A 25,234-nucleotide genomic window follows, 5' to 3' on the forward strand; every position below is an offset into this window, starting at 1 on the left:
AAATACTTATGAAGGTGACTCTATGAACATGACTCACAAAAAGGTTTTTAAACATCCAGGTCCAGGTGGTTTCTGAATAGAGATTTGAAAAGCTATGACTGGAAAGACCATACATTCTATACCAGAAAAGTTCCCAAACAAAGGTAAGAGGAAAGAACAACTCCCCCGGTCCTTGGTTCCTACATGCTTGGACTGTGATAGGCAAGTCTTCAGTCTCTCAGAGAAGCCCCAGCTTTTCAGGGGGCATGAAGACCCGAATAGCAGGTTAGAAACACAGCTTCACATCAGGGGAAAGGGAGCCCAGTGAATGCTATTTTTAATTCGGCCCAGGTTCCACCTGGGGCTTCTTCCTGTCGAGTAGGTTTGTTCAGTTTTAGGGTTCAAAACTGAGTTTCTAGCTGCCATTCAAACAGAGACCTAGCCATGGAAGAACTTTCCAAAAAAAAAAAAAAAAAAAAAACACCCCTCCCCCAACATCTGCCCAAAGTATCAATTCAGCACGTGGAGCTGAACTTTGCTTCTTTCAGTGCCTGCTTAATTAGTCCTTTTCCCACACTGTAGGCAGTTTCACATGAATGATTTCTCCCCCTACCTTTATCCTACCTACCACGACAAGGAGGGAGAAAAGAACAAGAACCATAGGTGGCACCCCGCAGTCTCAATGGAACTGGAAATGGGCCTGCAATCAGAACACCTACATTTGTGTACCAGCCCTGCACTTATGTGTGAGCACCCTGGAGAGAGTCAGCTGACACCTCCAAGTCTCAGTTTCTTCGTGTGCAGAATGTGTATAATCCACTTCTTTCCTCACAACAGGATTTAAGTAAAGCTCAAATGCAACAGTGTACGCGAAAGCACACGAAGGACAAGTCCAATGTGGAGTGCTATTGTTGCCAGCTCCAGTGGAGGCCTCTGCTGTGACTGTCCAGCAAGAAATGTTTTTAACCTAAAAATAATGATGCAGCCTTATGTCTACTAGCATGGGGAAAGAGAAATGCACGCACAGCCATCTCAATTGCATTATCCAGGAAAGGCACCATGGATTGTGATTAGCTTTAAATCAAGGCTGCCACTTGCAGAGGATAGTTTGCATTTAGGGAGTTCAGACCCTGGCTTGTAGCTAAAACTATCATTAGAGCCTCCTGCACCCACCCCAATAATCGCAGCAATGGTAGCGCCGCTGTGATGCGAGGGCTAGTCCAGTGCTCCTGAGAACCACTCCATTCCTTTAACATCTTACAACCTCTTAACGTTTACAGCGTCCTTCTCTGCGTGTCATTTATAGCAGCCTGCATTAGTCTAGAAGGGAATAATGGGATCTTACAATTAAAACCCATCACGCACATAAAGCAGCAGCAACAACAGCAGCACTAACCACCAGCAGCTTTTGTGAATCGATCCAGGTCTGCAACCTGTGGAGAGCAGGTTGGAGTCCTCCCGGGGTTGAAGGCCACGTCCAGTCTCTGGGCTTGGAAATACAGTGTGGATCCAACAGCAGCTTGGTGACACCCAGAGTTGCCCGGAGGGGCGCTGTGGCAGAAGCTGGCCCCCCCACTTTGCGGTACTTTCCACCACTCAGGGGGTCCTATCCCACTCAGAGCGGCCTTCCAACACCCCAAGGCCCCTTCCACCGACTTGGGGATCCCTGCGCCACTCCAGCGCAGGAGGAGTGGTCCCGGTCAGTCCCTCTCTTTGCTCGCGCCAGGAGGTCCCCGGGAGGCACCTAGATGAGTGCGGATGGCGGGGGTGGGGGAGGGGGTTCTGGGCATCTTCCCACAGTGTTGAAGCCGGGGCCGTCGTGAGGATATGGCGCCTTCGACGGGGCAGCTGCGCTTGAGTCCCCGCGCGCGGGCGCCCCGAAGGTGCGCGAGGGCTCGCGGAGCGGGAAATGCAAGTGGAGCAAGTGTGTGCCCGGACCGCTCCAAGGAGGACTTCCCTCGTCTCCTGGCTGGCGAGGAGGGGCGGCTGGGGCTGTGCCAGTTTGAGTTTTATAAACTTTTACTTCCCAGGAGTCTCCTGGGGAGGCGAGAGACGGTCGGGGGCTGGAGCGCCAAGAGGGGCGCAGGGCCCCAGCATGGCGGGACCACGCGACCTGTGCGGACGAGGAGGGGGCCCGGCTCGGAGTGTTTTGCGGCCTAGGGTCCGCTCCTCCGGCGGCCCCAGCCGAGTCCCACCTGGGTGGTTTCCTCCTGACCGCCTGGAGGCCCGGGAGGCTTCCGCTGCCCCGCGGTGCCGGGGTGGAAGAAGGAGGCAGGGCCCCGGGAGCACGGGAAAGGGACTGAGGTCAGCACCGGGACGGCCTCCGAGGTTGACAGTCGGGCAAGAGCCAAGGGCTCCACACCAAATGCACCTTCACCTGTTTATAGGAAAAGCCAGACCACTAGCAAAAGGACAACGAGTCTTCTGCCAAATGCCTGAAGCCCCGGACCCAAGACGTGTGAGCTTTGCTCCCTGCGACAAGGCATTTGATAGTGCAGGTGACAGGAACTCACAAGCCTTTGCAAAAGGACAGACCCAGATTTAATTCATTAGAGTTCTTAGTCGGAATAATCAAACTTAGAAAAGTAATTTAGCTTTTTATTTTCTTTTCCTTCTTCTTTTTGTTGTTGTTGTTGTTGTTTTAGATGGGATGTGCTTTGGCAGGAGGAAGAAAGAGGTGGAGTGGGCCCTCTAGGTAGGAGGCGCCTGGCACAGTATGAGGCAGGGAAGCAGGAAAAGGCAGAGGGTGAGCAGGTTTGGTCGCTGGGTCGGAGAACACAGCAGCCACCAGCGTGAGAAGGCTGCTGAGGGAGCCGGCGTGCAGAGTTAATTGGTAGAGGATCTTCAAGAAGTTTTAATTAGATTCAAAGGGCAATTAGGAGCCATTGTAGAGGAGTGATCCGGTGAAAATCCTGCTTCAGGAAGGGAGTTGGTGCTGTGCATCCGATGGGTTGGAGAGGAGGAAAGGCTGGGAAGTTAGCTGGGGGAGGGGTCGTGCTGACCCAGAGCGGTCAGAGTCGTCTGGAAAAGAAAGGCGGCAAAGGTGCTCCCGTGGCTGTAGGGGCTAAACAGAAGGTGTAAAAAATGGGGAGACCATGATTCCATTTGGACAGGAATAGAGAAGAGAACAAAAGGAGAATTGCAGAAACTGTATTCAATTTCAGATGTGCTAGGTTCACTAGGTTGTCTCTCTCTGTCTCTCTCTCAGGTACGCAGAGCACCTTAAAGCCGGCATGACAGCAGGTTTTCCACAACATTTATCTGTTTGTAGAACCTAGCTGTAAGGCTGACCCAAGTAAAAATCAATGTAATTTCAATTCAGGAAACTGTTACTAAGTACCCACCATGTGCTAGGCCTTTTCCTCAGTGCTGTTTCTGTAACCACGATGGAGAAAATAGGAAGAAAATATGAACACAAATCAGAGGCAACATATTTTCCATGCAAAGTAGGCACTATCCAGAGTGCCGAGAAACCTCTGGAAGGCCCTCGCCAGGCGTCTTGTCGCTTCCCCAGAGGCCTGCCTGAGCCACATCACTTCCCTTTCTGTGTGTCTGCCCCCACATGTGTTTATCCCAAACTTGATTCGCTTCTAAGGGAGGGAGAGGAAGGAGTCTACCTTAAAGAAATTTAGACATAAACTAAACTTTCTGTACTTAACATGTCAAGTGAAACTATGAAGGTTCAGATTTGGAGATATTTGTTTATATCAATGTTACTTCCCAATTAAAGTTCAAAAACCACTCTTTAGTAGGTCCTAGCCTTCAGAAGATCGGAATGGCACGTACTGGATTATTTTGAGTTAGGGAAAAAAGGAAGGCATGTGAGAACAGAAGCCAACAGAATACAAGTAGGTCAATCTTCCCTTGAATGTGGTGTAAAGTAGCTGAGACTGCCTGGCTTAAAGGACAGGACAGGACAGGAGCTGACTTCTACATCATTTCTCTCCTTTTGCCTACCACAGGTAGTTGCCTGGCATTGGTTCTATTTTCCACTTCCCATTTAAAATCAAGCTAACCTGTGGACCTTGCTTTTTGTTGTTGTTTTGCTTTGTTTTTTTAAGTTTCCTAAGTAGTATTCAAAACACAACTTTTCACCTGAAAATGTTTGTTAGAAATTAATATTTTGAGGGTCCTGGGGGGAAATGAGAAACTATTTTCTGCAATATTTGTCAGAATAATATTTAGTTCTAATTAGTTAAAAGAATTTAAGTTTTCTGAAGTCCTTTTGCAAGCATTTTTTTCACATGTAGACACAGGCCTGCCAGCCCACCTCACCCCCTGCCATATTTCACAAAATGCGCCACATAAAAAGCCTTTCCCGTGCAGCCAAGCGGACCGGAGAGGCTACTGGCTCCAAATCAGAGGATGTGTGTGAACAGTGGAGAAGCTGCTGGGTGCTCCCTATCTCTGTGCTTGTCATTATCATGATTAATTTGGAAGGAAGAGAAAAAAAGTATTATGAAATGGTCTTGCATGGGGACTGAATTGTCAGACTCATCTGTACAGTGAGGCAACATTTTAGAAACCGTTAAAATTATTTCTGAAACAGTCTCAGGTGCCATAGATTATAATGTTATCTTAATCAGGTATAAAATTCTGAAGTATAAAAGTCTCTTGGTAATTTTGCATTATTGCATCTAAAGGAAAATAAAATGAACACCTGCCTTCCTACCGCACTGTAAGAAATAAAACGTCGCCGAAATGTTACTTGCTCCTCCATTCGGCTCCTTGATGACTTCTCTCTGCCCCGCCAGAGGCAGCCGCCGTCCCAAATTCAGTATTTCCTATCCACAAATTTCTTTATATTTTTATACACATTTTCATTCTTAACAGTTTTTAATGGTTTAAAACTCTGTGTAAGTTACAGAAAATTGATGAATAAACCATACGTGATAGAAAAATGTTAAATATCTCAAATGCAAAAGACAGGCCTCGTGGATACACTGCTGCCCTTCTCGCGGTTGTGTGATGCAGCACACACGCCCCAAGGCCCGCACGCCTCGTCCCCGCCACTCACGTTCTCGAAAACCAAAGATCTGTAGTGGAGAGTAAAAGACAGAGTGGGTAGTAATTACAATATTTGTGTTTTGCCTTTAAAAAAGAGAATATTTATTTTTAGAGAGAGGGAAAGAGGAGGAGAGAAATATCGACGTGGGAGAGAAACGTGGACTGGCCACCTCCTGTATGTACCTGCAACTGGCATGTGCTCTGACTGGAAACGGAGCCTGTGACCTTCCAGGTGGCAGGACGACACCCGCCCATGAGAGCAAAGCCTATACAATGATCCGCTTAGTCTACAAGCCAGAGAGAATTCCCTGGCGTGTGTGTACTTAACTGTGTGTCCTGATGCTTTCCACTTCAGAAATATTTACTTCCAATGAAAAGCATTTGTCTTTCATTTTGAGTGCTTTTATAAGTATTAAATGGTTCAGGAAGAATTCTACTGTGTGCATCATGAGAATTTTGAAGTAAAAGTCATGCTAGTTTTATTCTCCAATTATAAAGAAAAACAACAGTGGAGCAGATTGTTTCCGAAGATGGCCACGAAGCCCCCATCCTGCACACTTTCAGCAGCGAGGTTCTGCCACTCCACTCACTGAGTGGTAGAGTTATCCGCCCCCATCGACCTGTTCTATACAGGGGTGGGCAAAAGTAGGTTACTTGTAATAAATAACACAATTACAAATAAATAGTAATACAAGAATAAACTGTTTTGTACTTTTGCCCTGTTAGAAGCTAGGTTGGTGCTCACTTTGATGAGGAAAAGGCAGCCATAGCAATGACTACATGGCTTGCAAAGCTAACTTTTAAGAGACCTCAAAACTCTTGTTTTTGTACTCATTGAATCGCTGAGAGAAAAGGAGAGACGTGCCTGAAACAACCACCACACTGAAACAGCCCAACCAACCAGATAGCTGACTATAGTCAGGAGTGAGCTTGGGCAAGGACAGCATTGCCCAAGCAATCGGCAGAACTGTGGAAATAATAAACCATTATTGTTTTAAGCCATACATTTTGAAGTGGTTATGATGCAATAAATAACTGAAAAGAAAAAAGAATATGAGATGGGTCCATGTTTTGGGTCTGGCATATTTGCACTGTTAAGGTGAAGTCCTAAGAAAATATTCACAAAAGGAAGTCTTACTAGTTTTGCATCATTCTTGACCAGTTCTGTAAAATTCTTGGGGTGCCATTCCTGCCTGACTCACAGTCCTCTGAGATATGTAAAATGTCAATGAAGTGCTTTACACTAAATGAAAACAAGCAATCCAAGTGACACTGTAGCTGTTGCTAAGTGTATGGGGAACCCTGAGCTGCTCTGATACCAGTACTATTCATAATTGTCACAGTTTATAGTCCAAGTATACAAATGCACACCGATTTCCAGAATAACAAAACCACATGCATCTTGTGTGAAAGCTGACTCGGAGTTCTTAGGTGGAGAATTCAAAGCTAGAAAGGGTAACATAAGAGAATGTTTTAGCCTTATTTACTAAAGTGAGGTGACTTGACCTGGCAGGAGCAAGAGGGATGGTGCTAAGAGGGAACATGGGAGAGACAAAGGGAACCTGCCCTTTATAGGACATGAGTGAATTAGTTGCTTGTAAGAACTTCTTTTAAAAAAAGTTTTGTATGACTAGTAGGACTCTTTCATTTGCAAATAACTGAAGCTGAATCTAACAGGCTTATATAAATAAAAACAACAAACAAAACAAAACGTAAAAGGAACTCATGGGACCATGCAACATAAAACTTCGGCAACGACTGGACCCAGAGGCAGACGGCATCATCAGGACTATCAGACTCTCCTATCTCCTGACAGGTCAGCACGCTCTGGTGACAAGAGCGGCTGGCCGGGTCATGTGAGGTTTGTATTCTCTACTGTACAGTTCCCCAGGTGGAAGAGTTCCACCTGGCACCCAGAACGAGTCCTACTGCCCTTCTTTTTAAACGAGCAGGGTGTGTGTGTGTGTACCTGTGTGCAAGGGTTGCAGTGCTTTGATTGGTCAGGCCTGAGTTCACATGCAGACTTTTAAACCAAGGCATCAGCTCCATCCAAACCACATTCCCTCAGAGCCTGGGAGGAGCTGTTCCCCAGAGATAGTCAGGGTGGTGTTTCAAAGGGGTTAAAAGGTGGCTGAATAGGCAAAAAGTCATTTTAAACAATTTTAAATAGAAAAATGTGTCTACTATAATTAATGTACTTTTAATACAGCAATGCTTATATTTTACACACCTCTAGTCTAACAACTAAAATGTAAGGGTATGTGGAAATGTCTTTTCTATCTTAGCAACTTAAAGAAAAAGGTTATGTCAGTTTTTAAATTGTTGTTCAGTTACAGCTGTCCCACCTTTTTCCCCATTGCTCTCCCCTGCCCTGTCGCCCCCCACCTCCCACAGTCAATCCCCCCCATTGTCCGTGCCCATGAGTCCTGTATTTGTGTTCCTTGGTTTGCCCTTTCCCCTTCTTTCCCCTTCATCCCCTCCTCCCCTCTGGTCACTGTCACTCTGTTCTTTATTTCCAGGTCTCTGGTTCTATTTTGCTCATTTGTTTGTTTTGTTGATTAGGTTTCACTTGCAGGTGAGATACAGCATTTGTCTTTCACTGACTGGCATATTTCACTTAGCACAATAGTCTCCAGTTCCAGCCATGCTGTTATGAAGGGTTGAAGTGAGTTACAGAAGGGAAGATTATTAGTCTCAACCTACAGTTCCCCTATTTTGTTTAACTGTAGAGGTAATAGGCCTTTATAGGAAACTACTTTTAGATTAAAAGATTTCATCTAAAAGTGTACTTATTGGAAATTCTACAACATTCTTAATGAAAAAAATATCTGCATAATTATATTAAATGGCTTCTGGAATATATTACCACTAATGATGCTAACAGAGTTAGTCCAGATGCAAACTATAAAAACATATCTATAACAAACTATAAAGACATCCATTATCTTTTGTCCTTGAAGGAATTTCAAAAGTTGCTTTTTTTTCTGGTAGGAGGCTTACTAATGCTATACTCTAAATTTCTTGCATGTTGTTTTATAAACTGTTCTGTAGAGCCACAATATCTCACAGAAGTTTCCAAAATGATTCTGAAGGTATATTTCATAATTTTGTACTTTTTTCTGTGGCCCAATTTCATATGTAATTGATGTAATGAATATAGTAGCCACCATATTTACATATGATTTTAATTTTTCTTCCTAGCTTGTAGTCAGGCTACAGATATTAGGTAGCACCATAAACAACAAAAATATTTTGTACTATGAAAAACAGCCCTGACTGGTGTGGCTCAGTGGATTGAGTGCTGACCTGTGAACCAGAGTTGCCGGTTCAGTTCCCAATCAAGGCATATGCCTAGGTTGTGGGCCAGATCCCTAGTAGGGGGCATGCAAGAAGCAACCACACATTGATGTTTCTCTCCCTTTCTCCCTCCCCCTCTAACAATAAATAAAATCTTTTAAAAAAGAAAAAAATGTTACCATTACTGGTAATATAAAGTTGAAAATAAGTTCCATTGTGCATCAGTGTTAACTAATAGTTTACAAAAATTGTCTGTAGTGCTAAAGTATTTAATTGAAATATTCTGGGTCTCAAGTTTATAAAAAAAGCAAGTTTTTTAAAAGTGATGTTAATTAGCACACAAAGCAGGTGTTTGTAATGTAGGCAACAAGATGTTGATAAAGAAGTTTGAACACTTAAAGCCCAATGGATGACTAGATCGCTCCAATAAAGTACATGTAATGCAGACTTCAGCTACCTTTGATGTTTTTTAATCCAGTTAATAAAATCTCTTTATTTCCTTCTCTATAATTTGTAGGTCACAAACACTTTTGGCCTTGTTCAGAAGTTATTAGGGTTCTCCAGAGAAACAGAACCAATAGGATGTGTATGTATGCATGTATGTGAATGTATTTATATACTACAATATTATAAGGAATTGGCTCATGGGATTATGGAGGTTGGAAAATCTAAAATCTGCAGGGTAGGCTGACGGGCTGGAGACCAGGTGAATGTTCCAGTTTGAGTCCCAAGGTGGTCTGCAATAGGACCAGAGGGAGCCAATGTTGCAGATGAAGTGTGAACACAGCCTGCTGGAGGACGGCCAAGCATGTTGTTCTATTCAGGCCTTCAACTGGTTGGACAAAGCCCACCTACATTAGGGAGGGCATTATCTTTTACTTGAAGCCCACCAATTTAAATGTTAATCTCACCCAGACCCAGAATACACCCAGAATGATGTTTGACCACATATCTGAGCATCCTTCAAGTTCACACATAAAGTTAACCATCTCAAGTGCGCCCCTTGTCAACTTGGCATCACTACACACCTCCTGAATCCATTTCATTAACCCAAAAACAATATGCATTATTAATCTCCAAATAAAGAGAATAAGAGGGTTATAATTCCACCTAACATGATACAACTATTCTGCACACCTCCAAAAAACTATACTAACACTTCCCCCAGAAGAGGATACAAAAAGTTCTTGGATATTTACTCTTCTTGATGTCCCTTAATTCAAAATACTGTGATGTAAAGTTAAGAATACTTAAATACTATCTGACAATATATCTGACTTACATGAGAATTAGGTAAGAGAGGGAAGAAGACAAAAAATACTTGTTATACACACACCCATAACAAAATAAGGAGTAAATACTCATGACAATCAGTCCTTGTTTCTGTAACTAGTCACCTGGTCGGAGCTAGTGTTCCTGACTGCCTCCTTCCACTACCCATCCCAAATTCCCTTTGCCTCAGCCAGCACCTCTGCTGGTCCCAGTTCCTTACCTGGTGCGGTGACCCAAATCGTTATATCTGACATTACCTTGGCTCACAGGGCATTTCTAAGCACCAGCCCAGGTAATAAGTAACAAGCAGTGAAGTCTAGCCCAGGGAGGAGAGAATGTCTGAATAAGTGCAGTTTTAATGTGATTTAATTTCATTCTACTAAAAATGTAAATATTGTTAACAGCTACTTTTTCCCTTTAGTTTTCAAAGGGTGTTGGATCTACTGTCTAAACAACCTCGGTTCTCTTCCAGTTGGCATATTTGTACGGCATAAGAGCCTCCACCAGTGCATATGTTGGTGTTAGAGGGCATGCATCACGTGATGCTGAGGAATAAATTATCTTTAGCTTTGTTTTTAATCAAGGTTTCTAGTTTCAGAGAAAATCGTGTACCTACCCCATATATGTATCACATGAAGGTAAGTACTCCGTTTTATGGGAATGTAAATCTGGTTCCTTTCACCAACACTGAATTCATATTGGGAGTTTCATATTTCAATTAAGTAATTAAAACTTGTTGAAATAAAATATCAACTTTAAATTGCCATAATTCAAAATAAAGTAGCGCACATAATTTAAAAATAGACTAGAAAAAGATGGAAAGAAAAGAGTTTGCAAAAGGGATGATAAATCTGAAATAAAATGACTTTCAAAGTAGATGAGAAATTAAAAGAAAATAAAACTGCCTCTGAAAACATTACTTATTTTATATACCAAAGCCAAGCCAAGCTGTGGATAATCTCCAAAAAAAAAAAAAGCTCAACAAGTGTTTACTGAGTACCTACTACGTGCCAGGCATTATTGTGCTTATAGAACTAAAAATAAAGGGGTAGTTATAAATCAGTATGTAATATGTCAACTAGTCCTAAGTGCTGTAAAAAAAAATAAATAAAGCAGAGTACAAAGGCTAGTGATTGATGGGTGGAAGGAAAGATCCTATTTTATTCTGAATGGTCACTAAGGGCCTCTGAGTAGGCAATATTTGAGCAGAGACCCAAAGAAAGTGAGGTCTGGCATGGTGAAAACATAAGAACAATTCAGTGAGCAGCAAGCTGCAGAGGATGGGGGTGGGGGGCAGTTAGGGAGGTAAGATCTTATAGGTAGCCACAATAAGGGCTTTGGTTTTTATTCTGGAGCATTTCAAGTAGAGAAATGTTTCAAAGTATGTCTAAGTATGTTTCAACAGGTGTACTAAGGCTGTGGAGCTTAGATGGTAGGGAACAAGGAAAGCAGCAGCAAGGCCAGCTGGATGTAATCATCCAACAGTTCTAGTTTTGTAGCATTTCATTCCGAGATAAATCCACCCATCAAAGCACTTTCACTTCAAAGAAATAAAATATTTTGGTTTCCACATTTCTAAAATTTATATATGAATGTCTAATACACTAAATGCAGTAATAAAAAAAATTTAGTTCAGGAAGACAAAATACAAATGCCATATAAAGAATGTATAATTGAGAAACATGGTATTAACAACTAATTTTAAATTATCATACTAAGTATAGAGTATCCCAGTATGTGGTGTTTTATTATTACCAAAATAATTTACGGGGTTTGTACTGCTCAAACTAGTTTAGACACCTGGGGTGCTTGTTAAAAATGTAGTTTTCTGGGTTCTCTCTAGTCTCAAAATCTCTAGGGGCTTGGGGACTAGAAATTTACATTTTAAACACACTCCCAGATGACTCCAACACGTAATGTTTAAACCAGCAAATCTCAGAGTCACTGAAAAGTATTGGTTTGAATACTAAGATTAAAAACAAAGAGGATTGTAGTTTATTACTTTACCTCAGATCCATTTTTGAATAGGGTTGGATATGAATAAAGAAAAATTAGAATTCCACTGCTCTGTGATACTTCTAAGAAAAACAATGAGTTAAGCTATAATAAAAAGTGCATAAGAATATGTTGTTAATTAGATGGCAATAAAAAAAGCATTAGAATAAAAGGTGTATAGTAAGAATAACCTTAGGAAGCTGGTGGAACAACTTCCTCACTTCACAAGTAAGTAAACTGAGACTCCAAAAAGTTAAGTAACAGTCACAACACCAGCACAGCCCTGAGTGTGGACTCTGCACGACTCCTGTCTCCCCTCTCTTGTTTCCATTACCGCACCATCAATTATCTAGGAACATTTCTATTAGTTTATCGTATTTTCTTTATTACCACAGAACCAGGTAATAGTGATATTTGAGAAAATGTTTTCCAAAACCTGAAATATAGTGAAGATCCTTCTAAAAATTCTGAACCAACCTATTAAGTGGCTTTGTATTCTAACACCTACTATTTATTATTAAACTGGGTTTATATTTTTCCTTTTTAAAAACTAGGATATTTCCTTTCATATTATTTGGGCATACTTTGGCTACTCATAGTGTGTGAAAATATTTGTGGTACCTGGGGTATTATTGTTCAGAATTCGTTTTTCCAGCACCTTTGGCCATGACTTATATTGGCTCCCTGTATAAAGGGTCGTCTTATTGCTCAGTGACTGGGCTTGGCCACGCAACTTGCCTTGACCGAGAATGTGAACAGACTAAATTAGTATATCCACTTAAACACTTTTAGATCCATTTCACATTGCTATCAATTCTCACATCAGCACTGGAAGGGCAGAACCCAGGTAAGGCCTTCTCTTTCAGCCTGGGCCCTGGGTGGAACAGACCCGAAGCACAGCCTGGGGAACAGCCACAGCACCTACCAACCCACAGTAGCCAACATGCACCACAAGTGAGAAATACATGCTTTGGAAAGCTACTGAAATTTTGGAGGTTGCTATTCATTATAATTATATATATAATATATATATAAACATAAATATATATATATATTATATATATATGCTCTTGAATTTGGACCAAAAATCTGGTACCTGAGCCAAAAAGGCATCAAAAATAAAAATTCTGAAGTCCCTAAGCAAAGAATCTTTGTTATAAAGATGTGAAGTATCTTGTCAATGTGCCTGCATAAACATTAGTAATAGAATGTTTTTATGCAGTTTAGATTTTGGTATATGACAGGTATGTATTTGAGTTATGGTCATCTGTGTTTGGAAAATAGGTGTAATGAATCTACATGACAATTTCATAATGTAAAATTGCACCGACGTGCAGAAAGGAAATGTCACAATTTATCTGGGGATGTAATTTCAAAGTCCATGGAAATATATGGGAATGTGTTTTAAAATTACAATCCCACAAACACACAATGCTCTATCAATTTATATGACCAATGTCAGATTTACATCAGCAAAAATGATTTCCTTCTCATTAGTTTTTTTCAAAGTTTTCCTTCTTAAATCTCCTACTTAAATCTCCTACTAGTGATTATTGGATATTTGTTTAGAAAAGTTTATCTTCATTTAGTCCTTTATTCAGTGGCAAGAAAGAATTCCATCGATTTTGAAGGACAACTTGACTACAGAAAACACCAACTCTGGAGGAAACCTAGCTATAGATTATTGCTCCTACTTTTTCAGAGATGATGAGATCAATGTTTAATAATTTCATCTGGTAGTGGTAAGCTACAGCCCGTTCTTATTAACTCAAAAAAGTAAAGTGTGTGCATCTCATCCCAACTCCGCATCAAGTAACTTCATATTGGAAGCTTGCAATCAGTCACTGTGGGAGAATTTACAAGCCAAAATCAGAAGGCACTACAAACCAGGGCTTTCTCTTCCACCAGAGCTGGTGGTGAAGCATTTCTGCATGCACCACTAGGCTTAAAAATTCACCTTCTTTAACATTTGCTACACAATATTCAAAACATAAAAAATATATGGCCTAATTTGATTTACGAGGGAGGATTTAAGACTAGACTTAATACTGAGGCCAGTGGCTTCTTAGAGAGGCTTTGAAGGACTGAGGGCACTGAGCGGGGAGGTCTGACGATGATCAGGAACATGGTTCTGCTCAGACTCTAGGCCCCAGTAACATTGATGCACATACGCCAGGAAATGAGACCCCTGACTCTGGCAGGAGTGTACGGAGGTGGGATGCCAGGAGAAATTTTGAAAGACAGAAGTGGAACAGTCACCATAGTTGAACAGTGTCTCTCTTTTCTGCATAGCTGCACATGGTCAGACACGTTGCCGACAAACCGTAAGGGTGACATATGCTAGCTACACACATTTTAAGGTCTTTCAGTTTTTCTCAGTATAAATACTTATGAATAGTTTCAGTTTTAATATATAGATTTATTTTTAGGACTTTAAACAAAGTCAACTTCAGCACTATCAGTTCTTTATTTGGTGTATCTATAGCAAAAACATCTAAAGTAAGAAAACTGGTGTGCTAGTATTTGTATTAACAATTCTCTAGCTTTTGTCGTAATCTTAGTAGCAATTTAGAAATATTCAATGGAACATACTGCAGAAGTATAAGTGCCCCCTAAAATGTTTAACAAAATAATTAAACACATATTTACTGGAGACTGAAATAAATATATGTATATGTATATATGTGGCTACACATACAGAAGGGTTCACACAACACTATCCATCTGGGAATAAATGATCAGACTTAATAAGTCCCTTTACGCATTCCCAAGGGCTAGACTACGGTTCATATTTCACAGAAAAGCAAAGACAAATTCTAAAAGTTTCATATATGAATAAAACTTAAGTTAGAAATTATGAGCCAAAATGAAAAGTAATCATGCTCAGAAATATTTTTTTAAATCACACCAAAGTATTAATCAACTTCTAAAAATGTAAAAATCAATTAAAAATGTCTTTGTTAGAAACAAATTACAATGCATAAACTTTAGAAGGTATATTAAAAGTTACTCCAGTAAATACCTTCACAATATACCATACAATGCTTCTTAGCAGCATTTTCCAAACTGTGGTCTGAGAAACTAAGTTTTCAAAATATGTTGACAAGCATTCCACTAAAAACTGGGAAACACTACAGACCCTAACTCATCCCACCTTCAGAGACTCCATTAGACGTCAATGGTTCTGAAGCTCAGCAGTAAAGAAACCTGCCTTTTGTTGGCTCCACTGTATCCCATACTTACATGACCACAGAATTTTTCTCGGCACACATTTCCCGAAAATTGCTCTGCGGTTATTGATATGCATTCTGTAAACCCACCCCCACCCTGATCTGTCCTAGCATACGGATGTCAATACATCTTTGTTGTCAATAGACACACTGTGGACTAAGTGGATGCCTGAATGTGTGTCTTATCTGTTGCCATTTAGTCCTTTCTAGCTCACCAAAAGTAGTCTGGGCATGACTGAGAACTGCAGGACAACTTTGGGGGCTAACAAGTAATGAAAGAATCGGCTTCTAACAAGAAGCGAATAAATACCCTACCAGTAAAGGTGGGATAACACTGGTAAAAGGTGGGATACCAAACTTTGGTTTATGTGACAAACCTAACTTTTAAGTAAATAAATCCTATTTGGTGGAATTACAGAGAAAGTGGCAAGAATAAATTACAGTATGAAGTCAGTTTACAGTCTAATTGCAGACTTGTATAATTTTAGAGTTTACAATGCATCCGATCTGATGTCATTTCATAGCATGAGGGTGGACTATTCAGCACACAAGTGATGGCTCATCTTCCAGGCTTAGCCTTGTCTGATTTCACAGAGGCCGGGACACAAACCTACTTACCCAAACCTTCCATTATACACAGCAGTGTCTTGACATGATCCATTTTCAAAGTGAGCTAATAAGGTACTCAAGCTTATCTTATTATTCTATAGTACAGAATAAATCAAACAATAAAGACAATTATTGAATAGCATTTTTATATAAATAAAATTTAAAACACCTCAGTTGTCTGTGCAGATTCTCACTTATAACAGAAAGACCTACTCAATTTATCTGATTATATGACTCCTTTGCTTTTAAATTTTTCTTTAAATTTTTTTTAGCTAAGACTGTACTAATGTACTTTACCAAATAGATTGATGATAATCTTTATTCCCCTTAAAATGTCACTTTAGACATAATTACCTTTTTCCTTTCAAACTATTAATAGTATTCACATGTACTAAAATTTAAGCTAATAATTCATTTATAGGTAAAAGTCTTTAAGCATTATTTCTGCTGTGCCAAAATAAAAATCTTGGCCTCTATCCATATTTATAAAAATATATATAATAAATTATCTCTGATTAAAATAGTTTATCTTTTACCTTTTGACTTGTAGCGATTGCTGTCGGTCACCACCTCATTTGTTTGCTGACATTACTGTATTGCTAGAGAACGAGGCTCCAAGGATAAAATGATGGCTGCTACAAGCAGTGTTTTGGCAATAGCTAATATTCTGTTAAGGATCATTGACAAAATTTTCATAGTGGCTAAAAGAAAAGCTCTTCTGAAATACCAATATGAAGTGTGCTAAAAGAAGTGGGCTAGATGCAACACTGATAAATGTGTGATAAAAGGCTTTGAAAATTAAAATCACTGTCATTAATAACATCCTTTTAATATCTTAAAGTAAAAAACTAAAAAGCCAAACATTCATTGTTAATATATATGGTAACCAAGTGTAATTTTTATTGACACCTTGGTTAGTATCATTACACTTGTAAATACAAGTTTTTGGTTTTTAGTTAATTCCTGGGAAGCACCAAAATAATACTTCTGCAAAGGAATCAGTTTTTCTTGGTTACATATTGGCTCAAAGCAAGTCACTCCAAGGGAAAAGAAGAATGTTTTCTGCTACATATTGTGTATTTTTAGGGTATTATTTCAAGCAATTTAAATCAAGAGGATCCTGTAATTATGCTCACAGAGTCAGGGACACGTCATTATCTATTACTACCCACTGGAAAGATAATTTACCTTCTCAAAATGCTAAGGCAAATAATTATTAAAAAACTTATGTCAGCTGACAATGCTAATAACAATGGGTCATTTGGCTTCAAATTTGAATGGATAGTCTGTACATGCACTCTTGTTAAGGAAACCCTGGTACACCATCGGTGGGAATGTAAATTGGTATAGCCATTATGAAAAACATAATGGAGACTCCTCAAAAAAGGAAAACTAAAAATATATGAGCCAGCAATCCTACTTCTCAGCATATATGAAAACAAAATCAGGATCTCAAAGAGATATCTGCACTCCCACATTCATTTTAGCATTATTTGCAATACCCAAAATATGTAAACAACCTAAATGTCAACAAATGGATAAAGAAATGTGGTCTCTCTGTGTGCACATGTATGTGTATGTATGCCACTTTATATAATTCATTATAATGGATTATTATAATTACTCAGCCTTAAAAAGAAAATACTGACATTTGCAACAATATGAAAGAACCCAGTGAAGACTGTGCTAAGTGAAATACACCAAACACAGAGGTGTGGTCTCATTTTTATGGGGAATCTAAGAGAGTCAAACAAGCAGAGAGTCGAATGGCGGTTACAGGGCACTGGGGGACGGGAATGGGGAGGTGTTGGTCAAAGGCACAAAGCTGCAGTCCTGTAAGATGAATAAGCTCTGGAGTTGTAATGTATAGCAACATGGCTACAGTCAACAATATTGGATACTTAACATTTGCTAAGAGAGTAAAGCTTAAGTGTCACTACCAAAAAAAGTGGTTAACTATCTGAAGAAATACTTATCTTAATTAGCTTGAATGTGGTGATTATTTCACAAATGTAAATATATATCAAATCATCAAATTGCACACCTTAGTATATACAATTTTTTGTTTTGTTTTGTTTGAGATTTTATTTTTTATTATTTATTTTTAGGGAGGGAAGGGAAGGAGATAGAGAGAGAGAGAGAGAGAAACATCAATGTGCGGTTGCTGGGGGTTATGGCCTGCAACCCAGGAATGTACCCTGGCTGGGAATCGAACCTGGAACACTTTGGTTCCCAGCCCGCGCTCAATCCACTGAGCTACGCCAGCCAGGTAGTATATACAATTCTTAATATAAATAACATATACACTTACATACATTTATATACCTAAAATAAAAAAAGAAAATATTCAAAACTCTCTTTTGTTATGGTAACAAGTTTGGTTTTCTCTAAGTCAATAAAATTCTTCATTTTAAAATCTAAGTGGTAAAATGAGAAAGATAAAGGCTGAGAATAGGTTTGAAGGGGTTTATAAAATTAGGAATGAGCAAACCTGGATTTACTAATTGATTTGAAAATACCCCAGGAGTTACAAATTCCATCCACAACCCAAATACAGACTATATGGTGTTTGTTTGTTTGTTTGTTTTTAAATTTTCTAATAGCTAAAAAAAATTAAAGGAAGAATATTTTGTGAGACATAAAAATTATACAAAATGCAACTTTTTGTGTCCATAAATAAACAGACTTTTATTGGAACATGGCCACACTCATTCACTTATGTATGTCTATGGTTGCCCACACAGTACAAAGGCAGAGTTGAGTAACTGCAACAGAGGCCAACGTGGTGCTCACACTGTTTTGCACTGCCGCTTAGCACATTACATAGTACAGTGATGCAGTTATAACTACTAGCATTTTGAATGTCACAGATTGTCATACCACAATATTTTTAAGTTTATTACCAGTGCATACTCATAATGTGAGAATGAGAGAGCAAGAGAGAGAGAGAACTTCAAGCGACACGTGTTTAAGGCACAGTGAGGTATGGATTATTTTGTTACTGAATTAGATGGCAAAGCATTGTGTTTAACATGCAGTCACACTGTAGCTGTTCTGAAAGAACACTATATTTACACTAGCATTACCAAACTAAGTATTCTTCACAATATTCTCAATTTCTAGAATGCAGTGGCCAGAGAAATTAGAAAATTTAAAGGTATCTCATCACAGCAAAATTTCTTTATAAAAATAAAAATGAAGCTATAAAGTAAGTTTCTGAGTGGCTCATTTGTTAGTCAAGCAAAGAAAGCCTTTTTAGCAATGGGGAGTTAATTAAATTGTTTTTGATTCATTAGCTGAAGAGATTTGTCCAAAGCAAACTTGCTTAAGACTATTAGCCTTTTGGCAAGAACAGTTGTTTGAAAGAATTGAGAACACTGGGAACATCAACTCAAAAAAAAAAAAGGGCAAGTGATTCTGAGTGGTTTTCCTTGGCTCTTGATGAGTCAACAGATGTTAGTGCTACTGCCTAGTGATTGTTGTTTATTTGATAAGTCAATGCCAAGGTTGAAGCATTTGAAGAGTTTCTACAACTAGTATGTATGGAGCAACTATAGGTAAAAATATTTTCTAAGAAGTTAAGAAAACATGATTTCATTACAAACTGAAGTAGAATCTGCTAAAATGCGTCAGAACTAGTGATGATAAAAATATGTGTGAAGCAAAAAGTAGGCTTAGTTGGTCAAATTTACAAAGCTTGTAAAAATGTAAAATGTTAAAACCTATGGTTATATACTGTATTATTCATCAACAGATAGTTCATGGAATATATTTGACTCAATCTTGCGTTATTGAACCAGTAGTGTTAACCAGCAGACTGTTGGCTTAGCAGCAGTTTTATTGTTTTTGAGCTCAGAGCTGGTATTTAAATTCTTCTGAATGAGAAGAAATACCCTCCACCACTATTAAGAAACACTGAAGGGCTTTGGAATTTGGCTTTTGTTGCAGACTTGATAATGCTTTGTAATGAATTCAACCAAAAATTGAAACAGCGCAAAATAAGAACAGTTATTCCCACTTCATGTGGGTTCACTGGGATTCAGGAAAAGCCTCCAGACTCAAGGAGAGGTCCAAACTAGCGGCAGCAGCACACCTGACTACTTACTCGAAATGCAAATTCTACTAAGTCAGAAGCCGTGGAAGTGGGGAAAAACAGTGTTTATATATGAAATATAGGTAATTCTGACAACTAACACTGTTTGAATTATGAAGTAACATCAAGCTGCTTTATAAACTTCCTGCATTATTTTACCTTTTGGTAAGACAAAATAAGCAAGATCCTCATTCTCACACAAATCTGCAACAGATTTTTTGAGCTCTGAGCTCAAACTATAGGTCCAACAGCATTTTTTGGACCTTGATGCAAGTATGAACGAAATTTCCATTTTCCAAAACCCATTCAGTTATGCAATTGAGAAGCCTCCACCTAATCTTCAACTGGAAGTGATTAATCTGCAATGTAATAACATGCTAAGTGGAAATTATCACGAGAAGAAGGAATCTAATAGAAATCTATCAGTGCCATCCAAGTGATAAATATGCTCAATGAAAATCATATTCTTCTCATGATTAACACATGTGTTTGGCAATACCTATCTGTATTTCATAATGTTTCATATTTTTCTTTAAAACTTACAAATGTCTTAATGTGTTAAGACATTCCCATCATTATAGAAACTACACAAAACAAAACCAGCCCTAAGATAAAACCCCACAAAAGCACATTAATTTTACTACAGAACAAATACAAAGTCACTGAGTGAAGCTCTTTTTTATGAACACTTTTGGGAAGCTCGTGTTGAACTCCAGCACGGCTCTGTTATCGATCTGAGAGCAGAAGGACACGTCAAGTAGGGAAAGGTCTTTACACGACTCCAGGAGTTTTCTTAAGGACGCTGGACTTACCATTCTTGTTCCTGTTTGGGGGGAAAAACACACGAAACACTTTAAATAATATTTATATAATGATCTGGTAAAAAGCCCCTTTATTATTTATTACTTAAAATAAACTTAAAAGATTGCCTTTTACAAATTTAAAAAAATATTTCTTAAAACAAAAGACTTCTATTGAAACAGTCCTATAAACAAATACAAACTGAATTTTCCCAGACAATCTGGCATCTTCTGTCAACACTCTATCTACTCTCTTTGCCCCCACCTCCTGCAGCTTCCAATCAGCCCCTCCAGACGTTCCTACTTCTGTCACCCCAGTTCAAAACTGTTTGAATCTTCTTCTGTAATCCATGGGTCAAATCAGGCAGCAATGCTTACAATGATTCAACCTCTAATTCCATGCAATGCAATCACTGAGCAACTACCCTACATAAACTTCTGTTGCTAGCACTAGAGATGCGAGGAATTCAGTGACCAGGATGGAACCCAAATACAACCCAACTTGGTAAGTTTCACAGTAAGTGGTGGTAAAAAGTGGCAGTAGTGGAAGACAGGTGATTGGTGATGAGTACTATTCAGTCCCTGTTAAATTGGAAGTGATGATGGGATATTCAGATGGAAGCTAAATTATCACTAGGCTCTAAGATGTCATCTGTGGTCCCATACCTTTCTTTAACCACAGCTTTCCTATGGAGAAAAAATCACAACGGTATTACCTGTATACATCTACTGAGATGTGGATGAAAGTTCCTGAAATGTTAACTCATGCCTTCTCTGAGAACTCCTTTCTGCTCCCCTCCCTGACACAGGCTCCGGAAGCTGTAACTGTAAGTGCTACTGGGGCTGTGACTGGCCCTTCCCCAAACCAATACAGATTCTCCTAAAAACTGGTAATTGGGACTCAGTAAAGCTGTCAGTGTCCACAGATACCTTGAACTAAAGACATGTAGAACTGGGATGGGTCTGTTACTTTTGGCCATGTATGCTCAGAGAAGTGAAGATGACAAGCATGACGAAAGAACAAGGCACACAATTGCAGCGGGCAGAAGGAGGGGCAGGATAGAAAAAGGAAGGAAAAACAGAAAATAGCTTCCTTCTCTTTTGATGGTTTCCCAGTCCTTCCTGAGGCCTGACCATAACTAGCTCCTACCCATGGCACCTGACAGAGACACCTGTACCGTCCAACAGTTTTCTTTTCTTATGTTTAAGTTACCTCAAATGGGTTTCTGTTATATAAGACCAGAGCATCTCAACTAAGACACTTGGCTGTGTGGTGTGTTTACCTAGGATTGTGATTATTCTCTACTTGCCAGTCTTGGTCATTACAATCTGAGTTTCTTGATAAACTATGAGTTCCTAGGAGAAGGCCAGAGAAGGAAGCTTGAGACTGAAGATTTCACTAAGCTAGGGTGCCCTGTCCTAGGCTTCCAGGGCACTCTGTGCTTCTGTTTGTTACTCACTTATGACACAATTACGTTTTCAGTTTGCTTGGCTTAACTAAGAATCCTTTAAAAACATAAAGATTCTAATATTTAAGTATGAAAGGAAAACAAAACAATAAAAGAAAATGTAGCACAATGGTTAGGAGTACAACCTCTGGTTCAAGTCCAGATTCCTTATTAGCCACGAGACCCTGGGAAGATCACTCAACCTGTTTCAGCCTGTTTACTTACTGGCAGATAATGCTAATAATTACCTCCTATGGTTGCTGTGAGGATTAAGTCACTTAATATACGGTATGCTCAGAACAGTATAAAAGCATGCAATAAATTGCTGTTTACATTACTATTAATACTATAATAATAATGTGACTTTCCAATATATTTGCATGATCGTTATCTTCCATCTGTGATTAGCTTTGGCATAACAGATAATATTCCTTGTCCTTATGCCCATGAAAAGTTACAACTGTTTTCAAGAAGTCATTATACCTTTTACCTATTTTTCTTTTATGTCTCAATCAGGTAATACATGCATTTATTTATTAGCCAAAGTGAGGCCACCTGACAACCAACCCCACTGTTCATCACAACCGTGCTGCTGTTTCAGGGACCAGGTTACGGAGGTCCTGGACGTCCTCGTGCTTTCCTGGCACCTGCTGCAGACTGGCTGCTCTTTGTCCCTAGCAGATGAGGCCTGCCCCTCCACGCCCCTCCCTTTGCCTCCCCAGCCCTCCCGTCCCCTTTCTTTTTTCCCTCCCTCCATTCCTTCCTTCCTTTCAGGAAAGAGCTGAAAAAACAGATTTTAAGCAACAACGGCACTATCCTCTGAAGTGAAGCGTGATGCAATTAATCCATTTTAAAAGGCCCTAGTCATCTTTCTTCATTCTCCCTGTGAATTCATGATTTTTTCTTGAACTTTATAATACTTCTCTTGCAAATATTTTTCTAGGTAATTTCAAGGTGGGTAGAAGGAAAAGAAACAAGCAAGGTAAGTGGATGTGGTGCTATGAAAAAATGGTACTGACTGTGGAGCCAAAACCCATGAATTTGAACCCTTGTTCTGCCATATATTAACTGCCCTCATCTATAAAAAGACAATGATGTCCAACCTCCTGAGCAAGGAAAATATAACCTAGATGATGTATCTGGCCCAAAGTATGCATAAAATAATAGGCAAGAATTTCTCCCTAAATTTTTAGGCAAGAATTTTTCCCTAAATGTATCTTGAATAAGTAACACCCAACTATATAAGAAACACATACAAACGAATCATCAATCTGGACTGTGAAGAGATTCAAACTAAAATCACAAACACAGGTGTCAAAAATCTTCAGGTTTTTCTTTTGTTGAATGTTTAATAAACAGGAAAAATATAATTAGAATGTCATGGACTAATCTCTTAGTACCAACAGATTAGCAGAGAACACAGCGCATGTGCTGGGGGTTCACAAGGGAAGAGCTGTGTGGGCAGTTACAGCTGTGGCATTGCAGCAAGCCACTTCCGGCTAAAGAAAGAGGTAACAAACACCCACAGGGTTCCCAGCTGAGAAGCTGCATTAAGGACACACAAAAAAAATCCCAGGATTGGAAAGGATTTTCCTTATATTTGCTTTGGGGCAGCACTATTTCTAAACATTAGAATTATCAGGAATGGAGGTTTTACAATATTTCTTAATCAAGAGTTCAACATCAAAAAGAGATGTATGTATGTGTCTATGTATACACACACGTGTGTACATAGACACATACACATACATCTATATCTTGAATTCATGATAAAAATGGATTAATTTCTTAAATGTCCTTAATAAAACTGGAGAAAACAGCTCATATAAATTCTCACTCTTCTTACTAGGCTAAGAATTAATGGTTATTTAGAGCTTTCTGATCGGTTCAGCAATGAAATTGTTATTGTCCTCACTCTTTTACTCAGATTTAATTGTGCAGATATAATAAAAGTGCAGATTTAATTAATCTCCATATCAATTAACCTATCTTGCATTTCCTATCAAACCAAGCAGTCTTATCAGGACAAAATTTTTACTGTATCCAAAAAGTTTTTTTTTTCACTTGTAAAACGTCTGAGGTTAGCTTTTATGTCAAGGCTTTAAAAAAATTATATATTGTATCCTTACCTAGTATGTCCAGTTGCCGTAATCTGGTACAATTACAAGCCAGTTCTTCAATGTCTGTGTCACACACAGACCTGTTGGCTGTAAGGAAGAGTTTTTGCAAGTTTGGGAGCTGGCGTGCCAGTTTGGTGAAGCAGCCGGTGCTGCTCTGCAGAGTAGGGCACCAGCCAAGGTCAAGTTCCTCCAGAAGCTGACACCCAGAAGCCAGTTCTGCTATCCCATTCTCAGTGATATTTTTACATCTCCACAGATCCAAGGTACGAAGTTTTTTACACTTGGCTCCTATCATGCTAGCTATCACATCATAGTCTTCAATCTGAAAATCAGAAAAGTCCAATCTTTTACACATTATGCTAAGAAATACTGTTTAGAGCATGTTAAAACATTCTTAATCATCTCCTATTTTTGCTTCCATGTGGACATACCTACATTCTCATTAATACAGATTTGTGTACTCATCTCACAGACCTGCCACTGTTTCATGAGACAGCAAGAGTAATCACTTACTTAAAAATCTATTTAACAGAACTCCAGACAGAGTACGTTAATGAAAGAAATCCCAAAGCAGTCTGAAATCCTCAGTGTCTTGCAAAGATTCTGAGGATTCCCTGTTGTTCCTGTATTCTCCCATTCTGACCTTGCTGCTGCTATTTGCTGCCGAGGCCTAGTTTCTCCTATTTTACATATAATTAACCAATTCTGGTAGATATGTAAGATCTCCCTGATAAAGGTGTACCCTCCACTAGGCTCTAACCTAGTATGTGAATATGCTGATAGGACTAATGAGGATACTTACTTATTTTGGGTTAAATGAGGCATTTGGAGACTGAATGCACAACACAAAAATGATTTAGATTATGACAACGTTAATCACTGTCAGTTATAGGAGGTGTCCAATGATTTACCTCCATATCACAGCATAAACCTTTACTAACCGAGGACTAAACATTAAAATTCACAGGCTTTATACGCTTCAATGTCTCTTTAAACATGTTTTAAAATTTTAAGAGGTTCATTTAATTTTGTTATAATCAAGTATCAAAATTATCACCAGAAGTCAAAAGGAAACAAAACAGCAAACACTTCCAGATTATTTCCTTTTGTTCTTTGTTTCATCATATTCTCAACCACTATGTGCCAGCACCACTCCGGATGCTAGGAACAATAGTGAACCAACGAAGACTCTGTTCACATTTTTGGGAAAGACATACATACAAATAAATGAGCAAAATAAATTCAGAGAGTGATTAGGTGGTATGAAAATAATAAAAGAGGGTTACGTGAGAACAGGGGAGTATCAGGAGTTAAGGGAGCAAGTGGGGGTTGTTGGGATCTCCAGGATGAGCTCGGAGCATTGGAGGAACTAGAAACAAGATCA

The 25,234-nt window shown here is 39.3% G+C and overlaps 1 protein-coding gene across 5 annotated transcripts in view; it reads right to left on the reverse strand.

Moving 5' to 3' along the window:
* Positions 1-18,050: 18,050 nt before the first annotated feature.
* Positions 18,051-25,234, reverse strand: part of FBXL4 (F-box and leucine rich repeat protein 4) — a 68,243-nt gene continuing 61,059 nt past the window's right edge. For 4 of the 5 annotated variants that reach the window (XM_028508966.2, XM_028508968.2, XM_036024508.1 and 1 more), the window contains exons 8-9: positions 23,860-24,172; positions 18,051-20,305 (exon numbers count right to left, since the gene is read on the reverse strand). In XM_028508966.2, the coding sequence (XP_028364767.1) occupies positions 20,142-20,305; positions 23,860-24,172 (477 nt within the window). In that variant the 3' untranslated portion in view covers positions 18,051-20,141. The remainder of the gene's footprint in view (positions 20,306-23,859; positions 24,173-25,234) is intronic. The other variant, XM_028508967.2, reaches the window with a different exon arrangement.

The sequence above is a fragment of the Phyllostomus discolor genome, chromosome 4, assembly GCF_004126475.2.
Source record: "Phyllostomus discolor isolate MPI-MPIP mPhyDis1 chromosome 4, mPhyDis1.pri.v3, whole genome shotgun sequence".
Classification (NCBI taxonomy): domain Eukaryota; kingdom Metazoa; phylum Chordata; class Mammalia; order Chiroptera; family Phyllostomidae; genus Phyllostomus; species Phyllostomus discolor.